The following is a 15,218-nucleotide window of genomic DNA, read 5'->3' as shown; positions in this document are numbered from 1 at the left end:
GGGCTCCTGCTCATCCTGGCTTTTTTAGAATAGCTGTAATCTATTTTTATTTTCAGGATTCAGAGATGAAGATATAAAAACAGGTTTGTATTATGGTCAGAATTTCCCATCTAAACCTTTAATTAGTGTTCATCCATGAACAATTCAATAGAGTGGGGTGTTTTTAAGGACTTTCTAAGTTATTACATGTGAAAAGTTGTAATTACAGGGACACAAAATGAGTGTTTGTTTCTGGTGGAGTTTTTAATCATAGGCACCCTGTCTCCCAACTTCACAAGTCCCGTCTTTCCATGTATGCCCTTTTTGTCTCACCACAATCTTCCCAGGCACTCTCACATCCAATTCCATTTCAGGGTCAGTGACAGGAACGCAAGGCCTGTCCTGAGTGAGCCCTCAGCTGCTGTGCCAAGACTCAACCTGTGATTTGCTTCGTCCTCATTGCTAGACTTCACACTTGACATTACAGCCTTTCCTTATTTCCTTAGCATTCTCTGTTCCTAGAGGATCAAAACCAAACCAAAAAAAAAAAAAAAGGCAGGAAGGAAGGAAGGAAAGATAGAAAGAGAAAGAAAAATAGAAAGAAAAACAAAAGAAAGGAAGAAAGAAAATGAAGGAAGGAGAGAAAGAGAGAAATAATAAAGAGAAAAAACAAAACAGAGATAGAGAGAGAGAAGGAAAAGGGAATTGTTCTATGGAAATCATAAGAAAAATACAAAAAAACCCCTATAATGACCAATTTAGAGATACTGAACTAGTCAATTTGTGCATCTCATCGAACACTGGACCATGCCAATTTGAATGGAGGTATACACAGATAAGCCAATTCAGAAGCAATTGGCATTGGTATCATATTTACAAAATATGCACAGTACAACCAACTGTGTCAAAGAGAAGGGGGACTTGTAATTTGTTTTCAGTGTTTGGTTAATTAAAAAAAATGTTGGTGTATAAGCAGCAACATTATTTGATTAAATGCTCCATTTCTCTTATTGGCCATACTCTGTTCTTAGTTCATACTTGTGGATAGAAACACTGTTTCTTTGTAAGCAGATAGGTGCCATATGCTTAAACTTTGCAAGAGATAGATAGTTACCCTATTTCTACCAGAGCATCCAAAGACTGATTTAAATATCATTGACAACAAATAGCTTATAACAAAGGAAATTTCAAGAAGATTGTTAAGAAATTTCTAGGGTGACTTGCACCCTTCTTATATCATGTATCTGTGGTGGGGGTGGGAATATGTCCTTCTTACATCTATTATGTTTGGTAGGGGTGGGGTAAAAGCAATGACATGCTAACATTTAACATCTTTTCCCTTCCTGGTGAAGGGAGGGAAATTCTGGTTTCATGATTTGAAACAGTCAACTCAAATTCAAAAATGTAATCAAACCTTTTTCATAACAACTTGTTTCTGGGAATATACCGAAATGTTTGATTCTTTTAAGTCTTGCAAATAAACTTATAGGAAACTTTGGAAATACCTTACAACAATTACGATCGAAAATATTCCCTCTAAGTATGAGTTTAGTTAGAGTGAGTGGGAAATGTCTGAGAACTCTTAGACACTCCTTAGAGGTGGCTGTGCTGGGAGGTAGAAAGTACCGCCATTAACCCAGACTGACACACCTATGCTCTCTTCCCAGGAAAACACCGTCCCCTTAAGCCCCTTCCCATGCCTCAGCCTCTCACATCGGGATCTGAATGTGAGAGGCTGAATAACAAATGAATAATAAAACAAAGTTTCTCCTTCACTTGAAAACAACCAACATTAAACACAACTGCATCTTCTGTGTGGGATGAGCACTCCATGCTGACTTTGGGGGTCATGGGTTGTTGTGCTTCAAAGACTGATGAATCTCAGTCAAGACACACCGCACTGTGCCCCTGACCTACTCTGATACAAAGAAAATTCTTCATGACAATTGAGAACATAAAAAACCCAAGGAGATAGCTCCTCAGCTGTTGCTTTTACCTGATCAGTGAACACTTACTCCTGGTTTCCTGTGTTTGAGATGCTAAAAAGGTCCAAGATGAATTCAACAGGAAGACATAAATATACAGAACAAACTCATTTTATGTTTTATTTATAGTTTAAAAATTCCTAAAGATGCATCTGATGGATGATTTACAAGATGGAAATTACTCTGATTATATTAGTTTTACAGATAGTTTAAGATTATTTACTATCACTTAATATTAAAAAACAATGAGAGTTGTGAAAGCCTAAAATGAGATACTAAGTAAGTTAGTATCTGGGGTGCAGGAGACTGGAAAGGATGCCAACCCCCAAGTCTATACAGACAATGGTTGCCTTTCTACTCCAGGGCTTGTGGTGGCTTTAAAAGGGCATGAATCTAGATTGTGTTTCCTTTGTTAGATTTCTGATTTAGTTGTACTTGACAAAAAATAGATTCAAGATTTGTCTCCACTCTAGAATTCTGACAACATGTGATCTTGTGTAAATGACTCCTTTTCTTTTAGGGAAGAGTACTTTATTATGGTGACTCAAGTTCCTTAAAACCAAGAAGAAAAATCTGGTCTGTCTATACATTCAACAGCAGGCACAGAGCCTGACTGTACATTTCCACTAAGTGCCCAGCGAACACATGGTGTCATCACAGTTAAGCAGCCATTTTTTGAAGGAAGATTTTTCTGGTATAGGTCTAAAAGACGGATTTCCAAATTTTAGGTTTAAATGTATACATTTAGATGAAGGACAATCAAACCCTAATATAGAGGCATCTCTCAATGAAACAAACATATAAAAGATCATAGATTTCCTTAATGGTCTGTGACTAAAGGAATTGTAGATCCAAAGCATAAGGTGGGAGCCAGGAAGACCAAATGTAGGACATGTAGGCAAATACCTTCTAAATAGTATTGTAAACCCCAAACTTGAATATCCACAAAGAAACAAGGAGTCCTGGCATCTCAGTGTAGAACCTTACACAGGTAGGTCCTTCCCTTATTGTTACTGAATCCTGACCATCATCCAAAGACACCAGGAGCTACACACAAGCTCTGTTTCTTGAGAGAAATTACTGGACACACTTACAAGCCAGCTCCTGTCCACAGTGTGAACCACTCAGAGCTGCAGGCCTTGGACAAATTTAATCTTTTCTTCTTTTCATCTTCTGCCCCTTCTTTGGTTGAGAATTGCCTGACATGCTCTTGTGTACAGCGCCGAGTTCCCTCCATAATCATTTTATTTCCCATTTTTACAAGTCGCATCGCTGTAGGCAGAAGCAGCCTTAAAGAACCAGCATTTGAAGGTCGCCGAGAGGGGCATTTTATGGTTGAAGTCATAAAAATTATAAGAGCCGTGAACGCCTTTAAATATTTAAGAAATACAGCAAGAGACAAATTTTTCATTAGTCAGTGTTGCTGGGGCAGCAGGAACCAAAGAGACGCTGTTTAAAACAGTGGGTGTTGTTCTTAGGATAAAGTCTACAAGGAAAAATAGGATTTAATTAAAGTTTTAAGACTCTGTGATCATCATGGAGAACAAGTGCATTGTTAATGTAGACCTCATGGAAGTGAGGTAACTCTGAAGATTATCATTAGCCAATGAGAATGCTGTCAAGGAGCAAAGAATTGTTTATTTTAATCCATTGAGTTGCACAGAATAAATTAATTTACTCTACACCTAGCATATGTGGTCCACCATGTACTGGGGAGGATGAGAATTTACCACAGATCTGTTGTTTTACTTTTGTCATGCAAGAGTGTTGTCTCTGTCTGAGTATCCCCATGCTAGTTTCGTTCTGTTGCTGTGATAAAACATTTTTACACACACACACACACACACACACAAATGATTTAGGAAAGGAATCGATTTGTTTGGTTTATACTTCCCAGGTCATAGTTCGTCTTTGAAGAAAGTCAGGACAGGACCATAAGCAGGAGATTGAAGCAGAAACTGTGGAGGACAGTAATTTCTGGCTCACGCATGGGCTCTTGCACTGTTGGTTTCCTACACATCTCAAGACCACCAGCCCAGGGGAAGGTGCCGCCCATGGTGGGCTGGGCCTTTCTGCATCAATTAACAACCAAAACACTGTCCCAAAGATGCGCCCGAGGGCAAATCTGATCTGAGCAGTGGAGATTCCCTCCCCAGGTGACTCTGGACTGTGTAGAGCTGACAGTTGGAGCTGACTCCAACTTTTCCCAAGATGAACAGCTCAGGAAGGATTTTAAGCCACAGAGGCAGGAAACCAGACTCAGTGGCATGGAGGAGTAATCAAATCCATTCCAGAGCTGTGTCGCTGAGCTAGTGCTTGCTGTGACAACCAGGCTCCATTCTTCCAGGGCCTCTAAAGAACCACCTGAGTTTACTTCAAACCCCACCCCATGCCACACACACCTGGTTGACATAGCAACAGCTAAAGCTCGAAGTCAATGAGCCAGAGGCAAAGTGTGAATGGTACAAGCAGACAGACATACAGAGATCAGCTACTTACTAAATATTTTCCATGCATACTCACTGTCTAAGCCAGCAGAGAAGATAATAAGAAAACAAAGCATGAACTTACATTGAGGGATAGCCTGAGAGAGACCATGAGAGATGCGACCAGGATGCACGGGCTTCCAGAGAAGGCACTGAGGACTCACAGATGCAGGCCTGACCTGGGTTCTTGAGAACAAGGTGGTCAGTCAGACAGAAGACACGTGGACAGTTTTGAAGGACTTTGCTGTGTGACTGCTTCTTTCTCAAACTTCTAGACCTTTCTGCTATAAGAGACCCTATCCAAAGGCAGATGTCTCTCTTGGAACTGTGAAGGGACATCATGATGCATGTTGAGAGCTGTCACCAGCTAAGCACTGTACTTAGTTTTCTGGTTTGACTGTCACAACACCAGGGGCCATTTCTATGTCCTTTGTGGTCAGCAGAGAAAACAGGCAGAGAGACAGAATGTTCCTGGCTTGCCCAGAGGTTAAGAAATAAAGTTTCCACTCCTTATTCTAATATTTAAACAGGATCCTAGACAAGAATGAATCTTCAGTGTTTCTCCTGAGAGTGTTTGCTGTGTATTTAGGGTGTGATGACCTCTATTGACCTTACAGACAACCAAGAAAACGGGACTTCCCTTTTCAGTAAGATGAATGTTTCAATGGGGATTACCTCCCAAGCCCTGATCTTTTGACAGTGCTGTCTCCTCTCTGTGGCTTGAGCTCTGTGGCAAAGCTTCATGGAGATGCAGAAATTAAAGCATCTGCTATAAATGCTTGATATCACCAAGCACTTGATCAAAAGTAAATTGAATAAGACCCTTGCTTTCAAAACAGACAGGCTCTCTCCTAAAGAAGATATGTGAAAGCCGAAGGGACAGCTCACTGCACAGGGGCTGAATGGGTCAGCAGACTGGGTCTAGTCAGTATAGGGTGTGACTCATGGAGCAGCCACAGAAGTTGGAATCCACCTGCCTCCATGTGACACAGTTACAGAGATGAACCCCCCACCAGCATTGTCCATAAAGCTGAAGGGTTATAGCAGGTGAACTCCTTAGATTTCTGGAACATTCCAACAATGTTAGCAAATGACATTGGAGAAGGGTATTAGTTGCAAATACAGAAACTCAGCCCTGACAGAAGCTGACTGTAACAAGCATGGAGAGTTTTCCCATGTATGGGCTTTCCAGTAGAATGCAGTAGGGCAGACAGGACCAGGCTGGAAATGCAGCTTGAGAGGATTCCAGGTGACATCGGATTCCCTACACACCATTCAGACTTAAGGTTTCGTAGCACCATTTAGATCTCAGATGCCCTAAACACCGTTTAGAATGTATCAGGACTTTGTTAATAACCAAAAGATGCTTAAATTATTACAAAATCATGAGGAAAAACTGCTAAGTTTGCCTTGAGCACCAAGAGGGGAACAATTTAAGTAAAGTCAGAATCACAGCTCAGGCTGTCACTGCCCTTCATGGATTTTTGAAAAGCTACAAGTAACACAGAAGGAAAAAGGAGAGTATTATCAAAACCAAACCTTGTGAAGCCCTTGATCTTAGAACAGGAGGTGGTTTGGGTCAGGAAGTCCTACCATGAGAAGCTAAGAATAAAATGTGATAAACAAGACAATGACATCATTAAGATTCCATTCAAAGACCCATAAGTGTATAGAGAAAGAATCTAAGAGGGACATACATGGAGAGCCCCAGGAAGGGCAAACAGTTAAGATCTCCTGGGTAAACTGGGGGGGGGGGTAAGAAGGGAGGGGATGGGGGATGAGAACATGAGGGATCAAGTTGGGGGAGGGACAGAGGGGAAGAGCAATGAAAGAGATGTCTTGATAGGGAGACTGGTGCTAGAGAAATCCCCAGGGATACACAGGGATGACCCCAACTACGACTCCTAGCAGTAGTGGTGAGGGTGCCTAAATGGGCCTTTCCCTGTTTTTCAAATGAGTGACTACCCTAATTGTCATCATAGAATCTACGTTCAGTAACTGATGGAAGCAGATGCAGTGACCACAGATGAGCACTGAGCTGAGCTCCTGGAGTTCAGTTGAAGAGAGGGAGGAGGGATCATACGAACAAGGGGGTCAGGATCATGATGGGGAAACCACAGAGACAGCCGCCCTGAGCTAGCTCAAGGACCATGGACTGACAGCTGGGGAACCTGCATGGGACTGAACTAGACCCTCTGAATGTGGGTGACAGTTAAGTGGGTTGATCTGTGTGGGGGAGGCACTGGCAGTGGCACCAGGACCTGTCCCAGGTGCATGAACTGGCTTTTTGGAGCCCATTCCCTATGGTGGGATACCTTGCTCAACCTTGATACGCGTGGTGAGGGGGCTTTTAGGAAAAGAAAAGAAAGAATTTTAAAAATCTCTGAAATTTGAAATATACTTTGCCAGTTTGAAATTTCTGCCAACTCTTTCCCCTGAAAGCAGTGGAGACACAGCTTAGCAGCAGGATGATCAGGGTGACCTGAAGAACACAGCTGGGCTTCTATTTTGATCTCTGTAAAGCCCTCCTTCATTTGGTTTTTGTTTTTCAGCATGATGATGACTTAAAGGCCCAAACTCAAGCCTGTGTACTGAAGTACTGAAGACAATTCATACTGTGTTTTGTATGTGTACATTTCACACAATAAAGACTGCTTTTGGGCATGTATGTACACACTGCAAAATAAGTACAACACAGTTAGAAAATGTTTTCAAGCCAATCTGAGATGCATAAGACTTCATAACCAGACCATGTCAATTTCAGAGCCATTTAGGATTATGGAGAGGAGCCTACAGTGAGGGATATTTCACATCAGCCTACAGTGAGGGATATTTCATGTCCACATAAATTACTTCTGATTGGGGGGGGGAGTAAACAAAAACTCCAGGCAAAACAGAGGATGTTGTAGAGAAATTCAAACTCTTGAGATTTTATTCCCATGACTAGAATGGATAGGATAAGCAGGACTTGTCTATGTTTGGTTTATTGCTTTTTAAAAGTTCTCTTTATCCCAAATTAGAGGTGATGGACTGAGAGAGTTTCCAGTGGCTCTGAGTAGGAAAGAGTGTTTATCTACAAATGGACATATTTCTGAACTCAGGCAATAATGCAGATGAATCTGTGTTAAAAACCACGGTGTAATTGAGGCTCGGGAGACAGGATGATGTAACAGGAATTTGGCAGAAGCGGGCTTGAGGACAGTGGCCTGACACACAATAAGGCAGCAGCTGCCAGGAGCAAGCTAGGAGGGCCACTCTGCACTCAGAAAGAGAGGAATAGAGAGGAACAACAGGGCTGCCCCTCCCCACTTTCTCCATGCTATTTCAGTGCAGCATACACACTGTGCTATGTGAATCTGACTGTCTCCTTGCTGTTCTGAGTGCCTTGTCCTTGACTTTGGGGCTGTGTGCAAAGGTATGCTGGTCACTTTCAGAGCTATGTCACCGGAGGCCTTTAAAATTATACCTCCCTGAGTTCTGGCTGTTTTCAGACACACTGTCCTTTGGATGCCTTTCACCACAATCTCTGGTCATCAAGAGCTGAGGTAGTCTCTCCGCCCTTCACCATGAGCTGAGCCCAGACTCCTACCATGAGCTGAGCCCAGTTCACACCCCACACACCATGAGGTGAACCCTCCTGCCTTAAGCTGCCCTCAGGTTCTGTCCCAGAGACACAAAAGTAACTGATACAGAGGGTTTCTATAGAAAAAAAAAGAGTTGTCTAATGACTATGTGAACACTTTGAAAACAAAAATCTAGAGCACTAGGAGTTTCTTCTATGACCTGAGACCCCTTATATAAGAAAAACACACAACACAAACTTGTCATCCTAACTCTTTCTACCCCAGAGGAGACTGTTGGGAATCAGTGGGGATGTGTCTCTTTCTTGCATTACCTTGTTAGGTGCCAGAGGAGCCCTCTGTGGTAAATTAGGTTATGCTCTGCCAAATTAAGGGTTTTTGCAAAGTGGTACATAGTTCATGAATCTCTGCATGCCCAAGAGCAGGACATGGTATAATGATGGCATGTTGGGTGAAACCAATCCTGGAAATCGAGCCATCTTTAGCTCACCACACAGCCACTGTACTACAGAGCTTCAATTCCCTAATAGCAATGTCTAGAAGATCCCAGAGTCTCCAAAGTGCAGGATGCACGTTGTTCACCTTGAAGGTCTCTGTGCCACAGCTGTAAGGTGAAGTGTGAGCCGGCCTTGTTTAACCAGGTGTGCCGTGCACAGCTGTAATCAAAGCCCCCAGATACTCCTGTGCTGTGAGGTGTGGACATTGGTTAAGACGGGAGAAAGATATCTTTTGAGCAAACTCTTTGCACTCTGTGTGGTGAGGCAAAGTCATGCTGCCAGGATGACCCACCCAATGGGGTGTACCTTTCTGGGTCTAATGCATGCTCTGTTTTGGGTACCCATCCATCATTCCCCTTTGCATGAGACCTATACATCCTTCAATTCCCACAAGGGTGTGACTTCCTCAGGAATATATAAGTTGCAGAAGCAGAATTTGTGTGATTTAAGTAATCCCACCTAAGGTTACCACAAGAATTTTAAACATCTACTCAAAGATAGTTCAGTAAGTTAAGAAAATTTCCTATGTAAGTAATTGGTATTGAACCAGAACTAAATATTTTACACTTATAATTGCTCTTTCTTTAAAATAAAACTACAGAAATACAAGGGAACCACTGAGGTTTAAAATAAAACAAAGCAGCCAGGGTGATTGATTGGGTATAATCATTCAATCATTATGCAGCGTAGGATAAGCTAGAACCTAGGTCCGGTCTTCTGTCCATACCAGGAAGAGTCTCCAGGTCCACACATCATGCAAGCTGGGCACTTCTCTCCATGTCTGAAGAGTGGCCAGCCTGGAGTGGCTCTCTGAAAACCACATGTGCTAGGATCTACAACAAACAGGGAATCCAGAGCAGAGCAGGCCACACCTGCAGTGTGGGGAGAAGATGCCTGGCCAGGATAAGGAGCAACATTTAAAATGAAATCCAAAGAACCCAAGAAAACAAACTCAAAGAGTTGCTATGTTTTTGTGCAGTAAAGCAGAGAACATGTTTGTTCAAACACTGATTTAACCCATGTAGGTTAGCAATGAAGAGCAATGGTCTTCTTATGTGGAAGGGTATGAGCTGAGCAGAAAACCTGACAGGGACAGGAGGTGGCGTTTGATATTTAATGTGGCATAAGGGTAACGGCTTAATGCTGCAACCTGCACACTTGGAAAGGGTGACAAGACAGCCCACGTATTCAGGAAAAAAAATGTTTGAGTGGCAGGCACTCTCTGTGTCTGAGCCAGTTGTAGCCAGAAAACAGAGGCCTACCATCCTGATCCTGGACCACAGCTTTGGCTAGACCTAGGAAGGGCCTGTCCATTTACCATTGAGAAAAAAAAAGAATGAGGTGGGAAAGGAGGGAGAAGCTTAGGCTTCTCCCAGGAGACACTGCGAATCCTGAAGGGTTTAAGTTAAAGCATCCTTGGGCTCTTGCATCCTGCAGTAATCCTGCCAACCTCAGGGGTAAAATCATTGCTTTCAACAGATAGTCTCTCACATGGCTGCTCACATAAATCAAAGCCCTTTCGATGCCCAGATCAGCCTCCGAACACTCGGCCTCTCTCCTTAGTAATCTACAGCATCTGTCACAAGACCAGAGGCACCCTGGGTGACCCAACAGACTCCAGGTCAATGCCAGCCCTGGAGGACACATCACTGTCTTTTGTAGTTACATCTCTTAAGAAGTGCAGGTTTCCTTCTGTATGGCTGCCTGGCTGATCTGCTAGAAGAGGCAACTTAACCTGCACAGGTCTTCGTAAGACAAAGCCTGAGTGTCCTCTCGAGTGTGTCTAGTATGTCTCTGCACTCATTATTAATTTAATTAGGTTGTGTTCTATGCAGACATTTAAGGTCAATGAGCAATGGCAGTAGGTGTGTGTGTGTGTGTGTGTGTGTGTGTGTGTGTGTGTGTGTGTGATCAGTATGAGTGTACATTCCTATTTCATGGAGCAAGTATGGAGATCAGAAGACAGTTTATGGGAGTCTGTCCCTTCCTTCTGCCATGTGGGTCCCAGAGACTGAACTTGGGTTATCAGCCTTGTCATCAAGAGCTTTTGCCCTCTGAGCCACCTCATTAGTGCCAGAATAAGGCGCTAGTTCTTGAAGGAGAGAATTGAATCCACATATCTTTGTCTACATGTTGCTTTTATGTGCTTCAATGTTAGCATAAGAGAGAGAGAGAGAGAGAGAGAGAGAGAGAGAGAGAGAGAGAGAGGATTCTGCAATTGGTCTAAGGTGTGAATGGTGACATCAGCATATACAGTTAGGAATGGCGCCTTGTCTAACTGCCGTCTGTTTTTTGCCTTTCTGACTGTAGCTATTCTGTGAACAAGGAGGCAGCCAGCCTTCTGTTTTATTCTAGAGAGAATCATGCTATGATTTCATTCACAAGTAAAGTTTTAAAAAAACTGCATTGCTATGTGTCATAAAGAGTTGTAAAAGTATGTTGTTTAATTGTAAACTAGCTAATTTAAAATATATGATTTTTGGTAATATTTTGTCATGTTTAAGGAAAAAAAAGGCTCATGTGAGTGTAATAAGAGATGGGGTGTCAGGAAGAAAGACGGCATCACAGATAGACAGCACAACAGGAATGTATGTGGGAATCCACAGAATTGACTAATCTCGGGGCTGTGTCTAGGACACTTAACTATCATATTCTGGTCACTTACTATTTTCCTTGGTGCTTAGTTCAATAAGAAACTTACTGAGTTAATGAAGGGAAATGCATCCACTTATGATCTAGGACACAAGCATGGATGCCCTGCTTCGGAAGAGAGCAAATTTTGTAAGACTGGATTACACATTGAAACAGCAAATTGAGCATTTATTTCTTGGGCATCTGTTGTGTGCCCAGATTTTGTTTTGAGCAATAGAAACATAAATATGAATGAAATAAATATTTGAACAAATAATTTCAATGAAGGATGACAGTGGGCCTGTAGAGTATTATATATGAAACATTGGTCAAAAGTTAGGCAAGAATGCTTTGACATGTGAGGTAACTGGACGGGCCTTCCGAGGGTCATTCACACTCTGTGTGTGCCCTCTTTCAATATGTAATCATAACAAAATAATTTGCCTTTAGTTTGTGTGATTGAGGCTTTTTGTTGGGACCAGTGTAATGGGCTTCATCTCTGGTTTACACATGAGCACGATGCGTTTCATCTCCAGTTCACACCACAGCTCCAGCTCTTTTGTCCATGAGAAATTGGACTGACCTCAAGAGGTTAATCCACCGTGGATAAGCACCATGAGCCTAACCCTTTCCAACCGCCCCACACACCGCTCCGATAATATCCACTGACATTTGGTTATTGTCAAGAATACTAGAAGATGAGTACTTTATTTGATGGCCTCTTTTCCCCTTCCTTTCCAGCTCCAAGCACAGCCCAGTATGGCATCACCGGGAGCTCCTGCGACCTTTGCTCCTGCTGGAGCCTTGTGTTGGCACTGTCCTCTGTCGTCAGTATACTCTACCTGAAGAACGCTGTCCTACAATGAATTTAAAGACCCGGGAAAGGCTCTTAAGGAGTCTCCAAGAGTGCTGGTGGCTGGATCCCATCTGGTGCAGCTGGGTAGAAGCAGCGTGGGATAAAAATCGGCTGCCTGTGCGAGGGTGACGCCGTCTGTGGAATCGCTGGTTGTGTAAATACTTTCATTCTCCTCTCCTTTTGATTAGACACACGACCTTGTGAAGCACTGCACATTGTCCTTTTTTTAACAGGTGTGAAAGCTCTGAACTTACTTTTAGAGGATATTGTGATTTCATGTTTGTAATCTTCCACTTTTCAAAAGCATTCAGTCGTGGTCTGCCAGGCTTCCGGCTGTAGTTTACATGACAATATTGCAGTGAACACACGATTCTTTAAGGCTGCAATACAAGGGTTCAGTGCCCTGTTTCAATAAGAGTCAACCCATATTTACCAAGATGCATTTTTTCTTTTTTGATAAAAAAAACTCAAATAATATTGCCTTCAGATCATTTCCTCAAAATATAACACATATCTAGATGCCCCTGTTCGCATGACATCCAGGTTTTGGAAATGAGCCTTGTAATATAACTCGCTGTGCTTCTCCTTCTAAGTTCAGCATGGGTGTGCCTTCACAAAAATAATCTTCTCCTTGTCTCTGACAAACACATAATGTTTTCCTAAACCTTGCAATTTGGGAGCAAAAGCAAATTATACCAATAAGCTAAGCCTGAGAGCTTTGCCCACAGCGTCTCAGTTTTCTTGATGAAACAATTTAATAACATGGTTTAAGTTGAGGTTAAATGTTAGTGCCACTGTGGGAAACCACGAGCCGTCAAAGGACAGCCCAGCCAAAAGACCCCTAGTAACGCAACAGTCTCCTGCACTCTTGCAAGCTGATGTCAGTCCTGCCACCCAATAGACATGAGGTGGCCAGTACCCAGATTAATCTGGTTTTGACATCAGTAAGTTAGTGTGACAGAAACCCTGATTTTCCGTCGTTTGGTTAATAGGAATGCATGCTACGTGATTTAAAAACTCCAAAATACATTTTAACAAATATTATGCATTGGTGCACAACAGATCAGCCCTGAAGTAACTAATTCTTCACCAAAGTCTTGGTAGTCATTTCCATTCAAATGGATGCCAAAACTGAAGATTCACCATGCTTAACTGCATCTGACGAGACACATGTGAGATGTGACCTACCTAAAGGACACACCAGAAGGAGGGCATCACGGGATATGTTAACCACTAAATGATTGTGAATATTACATTTTTTCTATTTAAAGAACAAAACTACGTTTTTTGAAGGAAAATGCTGTTAGTCTAACTATTATATTACAGGAATAGGCTCATGGTCTTGCTTTTGACCAAAGAAAGACCAGAGCCTTGAAAGCCATTTTTCAGGTCTGATGAAGTTGTCAATTTCAGCACACCGGAAGTTTCTACAGTGACCTTCTGCACACACTAACTAAAGACCTACTCTCAAAACCACACGTCAGAACTTTCACAGTGATTATTTTAGATAGTTCATGTTTTGCCCTAGAAGGATGGCTTTAAAAAAGTAATTTTTTTGAATAAAATTTAGACCCCCAAAAAACACCACAAATCTATTTTAATTAGGAAAATAAATCATAAGCGAAGGGACATAAATACACAGTCTTCCCATGAAATGGCAATAATGTGGCATCATGCTATTAAATTTAGTAGCTGTAATAAATTTATGTCATTTTGACTGATATATTATAAAAGTAAGCTTTGAAAAATATGGCATTTAAATTTCTAGGTGATTTGCTACTGAAAATGTTCTTTGTGGAATTAGTGAGCCCACGACAGAACGTTTTCTTTGTATTGCAGCTTTAAAGTAGCACACTCCACAATAACCTACTTATTAGAGATAGCGGTGCTACCATGGAGTGTGGGCCACCTGAACCACTGTTTCGGGGAGAGAAGAAGATGGAGAATGCGTATTATACAGTGACCGTTTCCCTAGAGTTACAAATGCCTCCTCCGTGTAAGGTGTGTAGGGTATATGTGAGGTAAACTGAGGTATAAAAAAACAGATGAACCAAATAATTAGTTCTAAGTGTCGTCATGATTCCGAATTCGTGGAGTCCGGTGTTTTTCCATAGAGTGTGACAAAGGACAGTCATAGCTCAGTAGCTACACGTATTTGCCTTTATGTTAGAAGAGACTTTTCTTGAGTGACATTTTAATAGAGGAGGCATCCACTATGTTTTTCTGTATTACAGCAGCATAGTCCTTAGGCTCCTGGACAGAGTGAAATCATGAGTATTTATGAGTTCAGTATTGTTCAAATAAGGCTACAGTATTTGCTTTTCTGTGTGGATGTATTGCATATAATGTTCAAGTAGGTGGTTTTACATTTACAGGCATCAGAAATGTCTGATTACTCCATTTTATCAGTCCTGACTGTACAAGATTGGTGCAATTTCAGAACAGCAGTTTTATGAAGTTAATTTATCTTTTTACCTATATAATTTTTTTAGCTATTCATTTCAGCATTATGTTTTCCACAATACACATTTGTGGGATTCCTTTCGTTGCCCCTAAATTTAAAAAAAAAGAAGGAAGAAACTTGTGATTGAGAAAGGAGAAGGAGGAGAAGAAAAAAGGGAGATAAGGAAAAAAAGACAGAAGGAAGGGAGGTAACAAGAAGGGGAATGAGAGAGAGCCAGAACCTTCTGCTGATGAACCTATTGGTCTGCGTTCTTGGTTTAACTGCTAATGGCCTAATTTTTTCCCAATGACCTTATTCCAAACCTAAGTCCTGTTATGCCCTGAGGTCCTGCTGGGCAGAATCCATTTAATGATCCACACTGCCCAGGCCACAGTACTGGGTGCTTTGTTCAGACAGATTTGAGAGAGAATTTCAAACATAAAGTCACTTTGAGGTTTGTAACTTGACGGAAAAAATTATCTTCTCATAACATTTATGCTGTGTCTAGAAAGTAGACTGGAGAGCTAAGAATTACCCAGACAATTCAGGAAAAAAACTGCACACAGATAGAGAAGTGCCCCAATCTATGAAGTCTGAACACTCTGAGCAACTGAACTATCAAAATCAATCAATGATATTGATCAAATTACTGAATAATTGTTAATTTACCCATTGTGCTTAGCTTTGTAACACAGCTGAAAGTTATCTATTTAATCTTTTCAATAAAAATTGTTTTTTTTTTGAAATCCAGAAATGATTT

At 41.6% G+C, this 15,218-nt stretch overlaps 1 protein-coding gene across 1 annotated transcript in view; it reads left to right on the top strand.

Moving 5' to 3' along the window:
- The window catches only part of Negr1 (neuronal growth regulator 1), a 710,881-nt gene extending 698,724 nt beyond the window's left edge, over positions 1-12,157 (top strand). Inside the window, exon 7 of the mRNA XM_027395197.2 lies at positions 11,901-12,157. Within this exon, the coding sequence (XP_027250998.1) occupies positions 11,901-12,025 (125 nt within the window). The 3' untranslated portion in view covers positions 12,026-12,157. The remainder of the gene's footprint in view (positions 1-11,900) is intronic.
- The last annotated feature ends 3,061 nt before the right edge of the window (positions 12,158-15,218 follow it).

Source organism: Cricetulus griseus (genome assembly GCF_003668045.3).
Source record: "Cricetulus griseus strain 17A/GY chromosome 1 unlocalized genomic scaffold, alternate assembly CriGri-PICRH-1.0 chr1_0, whole genome shotgun sequence".
Classification (NCBI taxonomy): domain Eukaryota; kingdom Metazoa; phylum Chordata; class Mammalia; order Rodentia; family Cricetidae; genus Cricetulus; species Cricetulus griseus.
The sequence above is the reverse complement of the archived record's forward strand: the minus strand, read 5'-3'. Positions and strand labels throughout refer to the sequence as shown.